The 12,611-nt window shown below is 48.3% G+C and overlaps 1 protein-coding gene across 1 annotated transcript in view; it reads right to left on the bottom strand.

The window, feature by feature from the left end:
- The window catches only part of LOC132581839 (plexin-B3-like), a 169,398-nt gene that overhangs the window by 90,606 nt on the left and 66,181 nt on the right, over positions 1 to 12,611 (bottom strand). Inside the window, 6 exon segments of the mRNA XM_060253256.1 lie at positions 162 to 270; positions 2,392 to 2,548; positions 3,502 to 3,634; positions 3,738 to 3,838; positions 4,157 to 4,282; positions 11,920 to 11,975. Coding sequence (XP_060109239.1) covers positions 162 to 270; positions 2,392 to 2,548; positions 3,502 to 3,634; positions 3,738 to 3,838; positions 4,157 to 4,282; positions 11,920 to 11,975 — 682 coding nt within the window.

Here is a 12,611-nt window from a genome sequence, read left to right as displayed (position 1 = left end):
GCTTGTTGAGCTTGGCTCTTTCCATCCCATCCCAATCTTAAAAGCTTCCTCTAGGCACCAGATTCTGCTTGTTCGACATCCTTTCTTCAATAAACAACTATCCAATGGATGTGCTTCCAGCCCCATCCGCAACCACCCCTGCCATCCCCAAGTTCACTCACGGCGTTGCGTCGGCAAGCTGGCTCACTGCATTGCAGTCGTAGAAGGAGAAGCCTGCGGAAGCCACCACCACGTCCCGGAACATCAAGGCTAATGCCACCGTCACATGATCTGAGGAAGAAGAAAATAGGGACATATTCATAGGAGGCATCTGGGGTCAGGTCAGGGTAGTTCTTCCAACTACCCATCATACGAGATGGGTGTAAGAACATAAGAGAAGCCTATGATGGATTAGGCCTGTGGCCCGTCCACTCCAACACTGTGTCGCAGAGAGGCCAAAACCCATTTCACACAGCAGCCAACCAGTTCTTCTGGAGGGCCAACAACAGGGGAGAGAGGCTGAGGCCTTCATGAGATCATCAGAAGAGCCCTGCTGGATCAGACCAATGGTCCATCTAGTACAGCATCCTGTCTCAAACAGTGGCCAACCATTTCCACTGGAGGGCCAGCAACAGGGCAGAGAGGCCAAGGCCTTCATAGGAACATCAGAAGAGCCCTGCTGGTTCAGACCAGTGATGGTCCATCAAGTTCATCATCCTGCCTCACACAGTGGCCAGCCAGTTCCTCTGAAGTGCCAACAACAGGGCAGAGAGGTTGAGGCCTTCATAAGAACACCAGAAGAGCCCTGCTGGATCAGATCAGTGGTCCATCTAGTCCAGCATCCTGCCTCACACAATGGCCAACCAGTTCCTCTGGAGGATCAACAACAGGGGAGAGAGGCTGAGGCCTTCATAAGAACATCAGAAGATCCTATTGGCCAACCAGTTCCTCTGCAGGGCCAACAACAGGACACAGAGTCTGAGGCCTTCCTCGATGTTTGCCTCCTGGTTCTGTGATTCAGGGGCTCAGTGCATTTTTCCAAAGTTAATTCCTTTCTGAAAGAAAACATTTCCAAGTTGTCTTTGGACAACCGATGAAGCCAGCGAGGCATGACCAGAACTGCCAACTTCTGAACCAGCTCCGATGGCTACGCTTTCCAACACAGACATCAACCGTGTAGCCATATTCTCTCCACGGCACGGAATTACCCTCTGCGCACTGCTGCAGGTCAAGTTTGTGCTTATTATATATATGTTTGTGTGTGTGTGTTTATACACACACACATTGTATAAAGGCCTAGATTCACTAAGAACTATGATGTGTAAGAGCAGTATTGTTCTCAACAATACCAACCAGATTGGTTTATAGCAGGGGTGGCCAAACTGTGGCTCAAGAGTCACATGTGGCTCTTTCACACATATTGTGCGGCTCTTGAAGCCCCTGCCACCTCTTGAAGGTTGGCTTGGAGAAGGCATTTAAAGGTAAAGTTGATTTCTTTCCACCCCCCCTCCATCTTATATATATATATATATATATATATATATATATATATATATATATATATAGAGAGAGAGAGAGAGAGAGAGAGAGAGAGAGAGAGAGAGAGAGAGAGAGAGAGAGAGAGAGAGAGAGAGAGAGAGAGAGAGAGAGAGAGAGAGAGAGAGAGACTGGCAGCGGCTCTCCAGGGTCTCAAGCTGAGGTTTTTCACACCTATTTGCCTGGATCTTCCTTCCTTCCTTCATCTCAAAACACCTGACGCTCATGTCTTGTAACTCTCACACACCTCACTTTTCTTCTAAGTGGCTCTTACATTAAGCAAGTTTGGCCACCCCTGGTTTTTAGCTGATAAGATGCCTTGTAACTGTAAACATTCCACCCATTGATATTAATTAACAACACATGTAGAAACGTGAAAAGGTTCCACAGAGAAAAGGTGAATTTGTAATATCAATATTACTCATTTGCTGTTATTTTCAATGTTGAGTATATACTTTATCCTACTTGGCCCCTTGGCGCAGAGTGGTAAAGCTGCAGTACTGCAGTCGGAGCCCTCTGCTCACGACCTGAGTTCGATCCCAGCGGAAGCTGGCTTCAAGTCGCCAGCTCAAGGTTGACTCAGCCTTCCCTCTTTCCGAGGTCGGTCAAATGAGGACCCAGCTTGCTGGGGGGAAAGTGTAGATGACCGGGGAAGGCAATGGCAAACCACCCCGTAAAAAGTCTGCCGTGAAAACGTGAAAGCAACCTCACCTCAGAGTCGGAAACGACCGGTGCTTGCACAGGGGACTACCTTTTTACCTTTACTTGGCAACATCTGTAATGCTTGCTAAAATTAGTAAAACATATTTGAGGGGGGGGGAACCCTCAGGGGGAAAGTCAAGGGTGCCATAATGCGCATGTGTCGCCCTGGCTCACCTTTGCCCTCTTGGGTGGGCGGCACCTGCTGCGGAACCGGCGAGAAGCAGCGGACCCAGGAGCCTTCGAGCACGGCAGGGCTGTCTTGGGACCCAAAGGCACAGTGGTAAGTCTCCCCCTCAGCCAAGGCAGGGAGTTCAGGAACCAGCATGGAGACCTGGGTAGGGTAAGAGGCGCATATTTTTACTGGAATGCAGAGCGATCGGTTTTTCTGCTTCTAACGCAGCTTCGTATTTTAAGGAAAAGGGCAACAGGAGATGCGGTATTCTTAGCTGAGCAGCCAAAGCATTTTATAGATCTTAAGTGAACTGAAGAAGAAGACTGAATCAGAGACTCAGAGCAGCTTACAATCTTCTGTATCTTCTCCCCTCACAACGGACACCCTGTGAGGTGGGTGGAGCTGAGAGAGCTCTCAGAGCAGCTGCCCTTTCAAGGACAACTCCTGCGAGAGCTATGACTGACCCAAGGCCATTCCAGCAGCTGTTAAGTGGAGGAGTGAGGAATAAAACCCAGTTCTCCCAGATAAGAGTCCGCACACATAACCACTACACCAAACCTCGCAAGAACCTCACAGGGCCAGGTGGTGTAGTGGTTAAAAGTGGCAGACTCTAATCTGGAGAGCCGGGTTTGAGTCCCCACTCCTCCACATGAAGCCCGTTGGTGAACCTTGGGCCAGTCAGGGTTCTCTCAGAACTCTCTCAGCCTCAGCTACATTACAAAGTGTCTGTTGTGTGGAGAGGAAGGAGAGGCGATTGTAAGCTGCTTTGAGACTCCTTAGGATAGAGAAAAGTGGAGTATAAAAACCTGCCTCTCAAGTTTAACTGGGAACCAATTATCACATTACCCTTTAAAGATGGGATGGGTATCAACCTTAGCAGAGGGCAGGGAACATGCTGAAAGGGAGAGGAGATATCCAGATACACTTGTCTGGTGTATTGTTAGTGAAAGAGAACTTGCTTACAAAAAGCCTGTGGGATGGAGAGGGGATTTTTGCACCAAACACAAACGATTTAGTGCAACTTCATTACATGTAATCCCTTATTAAGATGGTGAACAGGTGAAATAGCACCAAGCCAGAACAGTTCCAAACACTCCACCCTCCTCACCCACCTCTGTCTGTTCTTCTCGACTCTGATTGGCCGGGGACATCTGTTCCACTCGCAGGCACTGGCTCTCAGCACCGTAGCTCCAGAGCCAGTGATTGGTTACCTCATGGCGCTCGCATTCCAACTTGCGGGTGCACCTGCCAATCAACCGGTTGTATTAGAGCAGGGGATAGGGGAGAGCATGTGCCCTTTTAAAATGCAGAACTTGACATTCTACTAGTCCTCAGTGAAGAGACCGACCTGCTCTGCAGGATGCACCAACCACAGAAAGGGTCCTGGGCACGCAGACACGAGTCGCAATCCTGGAAGTTGGGGCATTCGGAAACTGGGACTTTGGAAACCTAGGTTGGAAAGAGAGTCTTTAAAAGGTGGTTTAAATTCTGCACAAGTGCCTGATATACAATTTCTACTGATCTACTCGTGGCGCCGAGGACTGAAAGCGCCGAGTTGTTTCTGGGCGCTGAGGGGGTCAGAGGAATTCCCCCTGCCCCTCAACGCCCAGAAACAACGGCTCTTTTGTAACTGATGTGATGACGACAGCTCTGTGTGACGTCATCATGCCGTGCACACAAAACGTTTTTTTTTGGGGGGGGGGAGCACACATCGGGGTTATGCCTCAGGCAGCAGAACCCCACACACTGGCCCTGACCACGACTCACCTGTGAGGCCGTCATCACATAAAGGTGGGTTCCACTTCCGTCTAGTAACAGGTCTGGATTGACTGGAGAACGCTGGCCTGTGGACACCGTGTTGTAGACTTGAGCTGTGGACCCATTCAGGTAAACCTAAATAGATTAAGTGAGCCATCACTGTCTGAAACAAAAATGCAGGGGTCCCCAACCTTTTTGAACCTCTGGGCAGCTTTGGAATTCTGACACAGCACAGTAGGCACAGGCAAAAGAAAGGACTGCCACAAAATGGCTGCCTCGGGAGGTGGAGCCAGCCACAAAATGGCTGCCACAGCTGCCCTTCAGTCACTCAGTGAAGATTCTTGTGCTGCGGTGGCATCTGCCGCCAAAACAATGTTTGAAAAAAAAAAACCTCCACAGCCAATCAAATCTCCAATGGTCCATCAGATGCCTCAAAAAACCCACCCACTTTCTAAAAGACTGGGTGGGCACCATGAAAAGTGACAGGAGGTGTCACAGGGAACATGTTGAGGACCCCTGGTTTAGGGCACGCATCATCAGAGAGGTCTTTACGCATGAAAGCCTCTAAGAACTGTCGTGGCCAGACAGGTGCGATTGCATACTTTCTCCTCCTTCACGCCAATTGCCAGTCACTGCTGGAAAAATACGACACTACTCTGGATTCAGCTGGTTCAGCCTCTGGGAGCAGAACTACATGCAAGAAGTAACACAAAGCTGCCCTCGAAACTGGCAGCCCTGTCTCAATAGTTTGAATCGTAAGAGTTGGATGGGATCTCCAGGGTCATCTAGCCCAACCCCCTGCACAATGCAGGAAATTCAGAAATACCTCCTCCAAACACACACACCCAGTGACCCCTGCTCCAAGTCCAGAAAATGGCAAAAAAACAACAACCCCAAAACACCACCAAAAACAAAACAAACCCATCCAGGATCCCTGGCCAAACTGGCCTGGAGAGAAATTGTTTCCCGACCCCAAAATGGCGACCACCATTTCCCTGCAAGAAAGAGCCAGGAGAACTAAACACTGATGCAACCCTTCCTCCCCTCCTTCTCATGATCTGCCCAAGTTTACAGATTCAGCATTGCTGTGAAATGGCCATCTAGTCTCTGTTGAAAAACCTCCAAGAAGGAGAGCCTGACACCTCCTGCGGAAGCTTGTTCCACTGAGGAACTGCTCCCTCAGGAAGTTCTTCCTCATGTTTAGCCGAAAACTCTTTTGATTTAATTTGGTTTTGGTCCTTTCATTCTGGTCTGACCTCCGGGGGCAACAGAAAACAACTCTGCACCATCCTTTATATGACAGCCTTTCAAGTACTTGAAGATGGTGATCACACCACTTCTCAAGGCTTTGACATGGAGTTGCCATTTTTGGTGGCAGCCAAGCACTGCTTAGTATGTGTGGTTCTGCCTCAGGAGGTGTGCAATTTTTGCCTGCCTTGGATTGGTCCAGATTCCATTTAGAACGTATTTGTTTAATTACATCGATTTTAATCCACCTTTCTCTAACAAAGGCTCCACAGATCACAGATGCCAAAAAGAAAGGGACACTCAGAAGGGTGTGGTAACTGCAAGACTATGGGACAACAGTGCTCTGGTAAAATGAAACAATAATCCTTTGACACGGAAAGGGATTTTTATTTTGACATAAAAACCATCTGGCAACCATAGACCAAAGGCGATCTCAAAAGCTTCCCTCAAAAATTAATTTATGTAAATCAGTTTATACATGGCACTGGGGCAACGCTCTTTGGTTCTTCTGTTTGCTTGAGGCATTTTAAGTGCCTGAGGTAGACGACGTCAACGGTGCCATCTCTGGGTGGAACAAAAATGGGGTGAGGTAAATAATTGACAGTTGATGGCGTTTAATGACACCACAAAAGCTGACACTTGAGGCTGCTGCCTCTCCTCAGTTAAAAAGCGGGCCTGCTAGTATTATAGGAAAGACAACTGGAAGAGAGGGACCCAGAAGCCACATCCTCAAACACTTGTGGGCCCCATCCATGTATTGTTTTTAGAGGCCAATGACACATTAACCATAGGAGCAAGTAGAAAGCTATGTTGGTCTGAAGCAGCAGAACAAAGTCTGAGTCCAGTGGCACCTTTAAGACCAGCAAAGGTTTATTCTGGATATAAGCTTTAGTGCACGGGTGTCAAACTCATTTGTTATGAGGGCCGGATCTGACATAAATGAGACCTTGCTGGGCCGGACCATGTCAGGTTGGGCTATGCCATGCTGGGCTGGGCCCTGTTGGGTCAGGCTATGTGTGTACCTATTTAAGATTAGGTAGCAGAGATATAAACTTTATAAAGGATACAGAAAAACACAAATATTTTTTTTTTAAAAAAAAAACCCTTAAAACAAGCTTAAAACGTTCACATTTGTTGGTTTTCAAGGTGCTTTCTTTGTATTTCTCCCATGGGATCCAGGAAACTGGGCAAAGGAAGCTCTGGCTCTTTCCTTTCTTCCCCAGGGGACCAGGAGGGGGAGGAGCCTCAGCCAATAGAGGTTTGGCTCAGTAGCTCTACTGTGTGATTGAGACAGCCTGGATAAACAAGCTCTGCCTCCCCCCTCTTCCTCCCCAAGGGAGGAGCCTCAGCCAATGGAGAAAACAGAGGTTTTGCTCTGTAGCTCCTGTGCAATTGAGTAAGCCTGGCAAAGCTAGCTGTGATGCAGAAGGAAGCAAGAGAGAGGGAGAAGGAAGCAGATGACAGCCAGTTGCTCGGGGGCCTGATAGGAGCCCTCTGGGGGCCTGATTTGGCCCACAGGGTGCATGTTTGACACCCTGGCTTTAGTGTGCATGCACACTTCTTTGGATCTGAAGAAACGTGCATGCACACGAAAGCTCATACCCAGAATAAACCTTTGCTGATCTTAAAGGTGCCACCTGGGTGGATGGCTTAGTAGCTCTGCTGTGCAATTGAGAGATGCTATTCTTCCCCCCACTCCTCCTCAAGGGAGGAGTCTCATCCAATGGAGAAAATAGAGGCTTCCGGGTGACCATGGGCCAGGCACCGTTTCTCTCAGAACTCTCTCAGCCCCACCTGCCTCACGTAGTGACAGTTGTGGGGAAACGTGAATATTTAACAACACTCTAAAGTATTTGACGTCTGTAATTAAGAACAATATGTGAAATAACGAAGCCCACTCTAAAAAGGGAAATGCTACAAACAACAAGGTAATACAACAAGCAGTGTAACGCAGTGCAGTAACTCAGAAAACATTGCAGGTTGCTCTTAACAAATAAATATCAAGCCAGTCCAAAAGTGTGGCTCAGCCAACAGTATTCTTCTCTGGTCACTTCAGACGACTACCTTAAGGAAGCAGAGCTGTACTGGTGATAGATAATATCCGGTTTTGGGTAGCCTCAGTCTTCAGCTCGCGTAAATCTCAGAGCAATGTCCCCATGTCTGAAATACATTCCGAAAGGGGGAAAAAATATATTCTAGCTGTCGGGACGTCTATCGCCTTCCTTTGGATTGAAATATGATCCTTCTTCTCCTAGGCTCAGCGATGTAGTATTTCCCTTGTTAGAGTGCGCTTTGTTATTTCGCATACTGTTCTTAATTACAGATGTCAAATACTTTAGAGTGCTGATAAATCCAAGCGGGCGGCTGCATTGGTCTGAAGCAGTAGAACGAAGTAGGAGTCAAGTTCACCCTTAAGACCAACAAAGTTTTATTCGGAACGTAAGCTTTCGTTTGCTCCAAGCACACTTCATCAGACGAGGAATCAGGTATACTGAGGAGGCTTATATACAGATGGCCAAACTTTGTTGGTCTAAAGGTGAACTTGACTCCTACTTTGTTCCACTTTAGAGTGTTGTTAAAGATTCGAGTCTTTTGTTACCCTGGGGCTTTTCTTTTATTCTAAAAAAGGTCAAGGAAGTCCCCCGAGCAAGCACCAGTCATTTTCGACTCTGGGGTGACGTTGCTTTCACAAAGTTTTCGTGGCAGACTTTTTACGGGGTGGTTTGCCATTGCCTTTCCCCAGTCCTCTATGCTTTCCCCCCAGCAAGCTGGGAACTCATTTGACCGACCTCGGAAGGATGGAAGGCTGAGTCAACCTCGAGCCGGCTTCCTGAACCAGCTTCTGCTGGGATCGAACTCAGGTGGTGAGCAGCGGGCTGTGACTGCAATACTGCACCTTTACCACTCTGCGCCACGGGGCTCTTCTTTTATTCTATAGCCATATAATTACCCCAATATAATTAATTATTGCTTGTTGGTATTCCAAGGAGGTAGGGTTGCCACTTCCTTTGGAAGTGACGTCATCCCACTGGCGCTGCGTGCAGCCGCTCTAGGAGTTTCCGGGAAAACTCTTATCGGTTTTCCCGGACGCTCTAGCCATTTGGGAGGGGAAAACTCTATGTACCTATTGTACCACAGAGCTTTCCCTCCCAAATCGCTAGAGCATCCAGGAAAACCATGTAGTTTTCCCGGAAATGCCTAGAGCGGCCACCGCACACCATCGCCAGCGTGATGACGTCACTTCCTGGTGATGTCATCGTGCCAGCGACGTAGGGGGAGGTTCCCCCTACCGGCCTAATGTGGGCCGGCGGGTTGGGAACCTCTCGGTGGGAGAATCCCCACCTGGACCAGAGGCTTGACAGCCCTACAAGAAGGTCTCCCAAGTACTTGCCAGAGGCGGCTCTGCTTGGCTTCTGAGATCGGGCTTGCCTGGGCTATCCTGGCAACTTTGCTTTTGACCCTCTCAACAGGGCTGAAACCAGTAACAAACATCATGACACAGCAGAAAGACCCAGATAAAACCCCCGGACCCCAATTCAGCACTCTAATCTCTACAACATACCGGGTCTCAGGGCTTGGGTTGCGTCCCTGAAATGCTCACAAAGTGGACAGAACGCAGGATGACTCGGAAGGGAGGCTACGGATAGAAAACCTTGAGCCCAGACCATTTAAACAATTTGTCTCGAGAAGGAGCTACATCCCAAGCGTTTCCCAGCACAATGAAGTACTTTTATTAGTTATCGCGGGGGACATCAAAGCACGCTAATTAAATTGAGGCTCTGGCAGCACATTATGCGTCTCGAGTTCAAGACACCACAAAAAATCCTGGCTCGGCCTATGCCACATAGGCTTCTGTGAGGGAAAAAAGAAAATTGGTGACAGGGCAAGCAGAAAAGTCAGAGTCAACCACCTGAATAGGTTTCTTACAATATTTTCTCTCTCTCTCTCTCTTTCCTTCCTTCCCTTTCTTTCTTTCTTTCTCTCTCTTTCTTTCTCTCTTTCTTTCTTTCTCTTTCTCTCTTTCCTTCCTTCCTTCCCCTTCCTCTCTCTCTCTCTCTTTCTTTCCCTTCCCTTTCTATCTCTTTCCCTCCCTCCCCCCAAAACTTGTCTGGTAACCATCAGCCAGAGGGGAACAGAATTATTATTGTTGTTGACTGCAAGAATCTATGAAGCTGCTCAGACCAGTTGGGCACTGTATGAAACTAAAGTTTAAAACAGGGATGGCCAAACTGCAGCTTGGGAGCCACATGTGGCTCTTGAAGCCCCCACTAGCCCGTTGTACGGCTTGGGGAAGGCATTCTCTCTTTCAATCACTTTGCCAAGCCAGCCAACAGCTTGGAGAATGCTTTTAAAGTTAAAGTTGCTTTCTTTCTACCTCCCCCTCCCATCTTCCTTCCTTCCTGCTCTCAAATGTCTAACCTTTATTCTATGTGGCTCTTATGTTAAGCAAGTTTGGCCATCCCTCGTTTAAAAGAAAGAATCCTGTCCGTTCTCTAAGGACACCTCAACATTTGGAAAGAGAACGGGCTAAGGAGGAGGGGAAGGCAATGTGGTAGAATCAGAGCTGAGAGAGTGCCAAGAAAAATATTTTTTTTCAGCTGCTGCCTGAACAGTGGAAGCTGCCTTCTACTGAACCAGAGAACCTGGGACCATCTGCATGCCCAGCAGATGCTCTACCACTAAGCTGCGACCAGTCCTCCAGAGCAGCGCTTCATACATGAATACAGCTGAAGTTGCCTTATACTGAGTCAGACCCTTGGTCCATCAAAGTCAGCACTGTCTACTCAAGACTGGTAGTGGCTCTCCAGGGTCTCAAGCTGAGGTCTATCACATCACCTACAACCTGATCCTTCTAACCGGAGATGCCAGGGATTGAACCTGGGAGCTTCTGCCTGTTACCACTGAGTCAAAGTTCTTCCCTAGATATTGGCAAGAAGGGAAAGGCATAGACCAGGGGTGTCAAACTCATGAGGGCCGAATCTGACATAAATAAGACCTCTTTGGACTGGACCATGTCAGGTTGGGCCGGGCCATGTGTGTACCCATTTATGATTAGGTAGCGGAGATATAAACTTTATAAAGGACACAGACAAACACAAAGATTTTTTAAAAAAACCTAAAAACATCCTTAAAATATTAACACTTGGTCTTAAAGGTGCTTTCTTTGCATTTCTCCCATGGGGCCCGGGGAACTGGGCAAAGGAAGCTCTGGATCTTTCCTTCCCTCCCCAGGGGACCAGGAGGGGGGGAGGAGCCTCAGCCAATAGAAGGAAGAGAGACTTGGCTCAGTAGCTCTGCTTTGTGATTGAAAGAGTCTGGCAAAGCAAGCTCTGCCTTCCCCCTTTCCTCCACAAGGGAGGAGCCTCAGCCAATGGAGAAAATAGAGGTTTTGCTCTGTAGCTCCTGTGCGATTGAGCAAGCCTGGCAAAGCAAGCTGTGATGCAGAAGGAAGCAAGAGAGAGGGAGAAAGAAACAGATGACAGCCAGTTGCTTGGGGGGGGGGCTAACAGGAGCCCTCCAGGGGCCTGATTCGGCCCATATGCTGGATGTTTGACACCCCTGGCATAGACGCTGGGGGGGGGGGAGGTGAAACAGAAGATGTGATCCGAAGTTTTGAAAGAGCAGAATATCAGCAGAGCAAAGACAAGGTGGCGTCCAAAAAACAAAAAGAGAGAAGCAGAGAAGCGGAATATGAAGTTGCCAAAGAGTGAAAAATAACTTGACAACTCATCCTGGATTTGAAAGGGGAAATGGAAACCAACAAAGAGAAAGCAACAAAGGAGAAACTGGGCTAAAATAAGATAAGAGGAAGAAACAATAAGGCGGCAGCAAAAACCGAGACCACAGACCAAAGCCAAGAGATAAGAAGGAAAACCAAAAATTCTTGAGTCAGAAGCGATAAAGGGAGAGGGAGGAAAAACCATTTCTGTAGTATTTCGTGTGAGGAGCCGGTCTATTTTGGGTGGCCAATGAGAAAGAGAGAGAGAGAGAGATGGGACGTTGCCAAAAAGCCCCAGAAAAGACTGGAATGCTCCGGAAGCGCAGAACAATTCAGACAAGACAGGCTACGGCAAGCCCTGAGCTTACAATCGGGCGGCAGCGGGGGGGGGGGGGATCATGTTGAGCTTTGGAAAGGCCCTAAACCCTTTGGAAGAGCCCTGTAAACATGGGGATAATCACACACCATCCCCACCCCAAAACCACATGCACAACTCCATGAGGGGGGCGGGGAATCATATTTGCCACAGGACGCTGGGACGCTTGCCCTGGCAAGAAAAGCATGTTTGAAAACGGCAGGTTTGGGAGAACGTTTGAACCGAGAGAGAGAAAGAATGTAAAGATAAAGGAGATTCTGAGGAAAAATCTAAGCGTTACGCCATGGTGGGGATGGGGGAGAAAAGAGTAGAATATTGACCCAGGAGACAAAGAGCTCAGTTTTAAACAAAGGTTCAGTTGCACCTTAAAAACCTTAAAAACTAACAAATTTTGTAGCAAGGCAGGAGCTTTCCCAAGTCCCGGCTCACTTTTTTAAAGCAGTGAGGGGAGCCAACCGGCCAGAAATAGCAAGATGACGGAGATACTAGAAACAGAAAATGGGAAGAGGATCACGCAATAAAAAGAAGGTTGCAGGCCTCAGCTGGAAAAGTGATAACATCTGCTGGAAGAGGAAATGAGAAATCTCAGCGGGGAAAAGAAAAAAAAAATCTCAGAGAGGAGAAAGAAAAGTGTGTCGGGGGAGTCGGGTTGACAATCTCCCGGTGGGGCCTGGAGATTTCCCAGTATTATCGCTGATCTCCAGACGGCAGAGATCAGGTGGCCTGGAGTAAATGGCTACTTTGGGAGCAGACGCTACGACAATGTGCAGTCTAGGGATGCCAAGCTCCAGGTGGTAGCTGGCGATCACCTGGGACTACAACTGATCTCCAGGCAACAGGGTTCATTTCACCTGCAGAAAACGGCCAATTGGAAGGTGGACTCTATGATGTTTTACCCCACTGAAGTCCTTCCCCTCCCCTCCCCAAACCCTGCCCTCCTCCCCGTCCAAAAAAAACCTCCAGGTTCCAACCCGGAACTGGCAAACCTAATTATACTCCACTAAGGTCTCTTTTTCTCTCTTTCCAGGCTCCACACCCAACATCTACAAGAATTTCCCAACCCAGAGTTGCCGACCATAGAGAGGAGAGAGAGAGAGACCAAGCCCTTGAGAGACACCAAG

This window comes from Heteronotia binoei, chromosome 13 (assembly GCF_032191835.1).
Source record: "Heteronotia binoei isolate CCM8104 ecotype False Entrance Well chromosome 13, APGP_CSIRO_Hbin_v1, whole genome shotgun sequence".
NCBI lineage: Eukaryota > Metazoa > Chordata > Lepidosauria > Squamata > Gekkonidae > Heteronotia > Heteronotia binoei.
The sequence above is the reverse complement of the archived record's forward strand: the minus strand, read 5'-3'. Positions and strand labels throughout refer to the sequence as shown.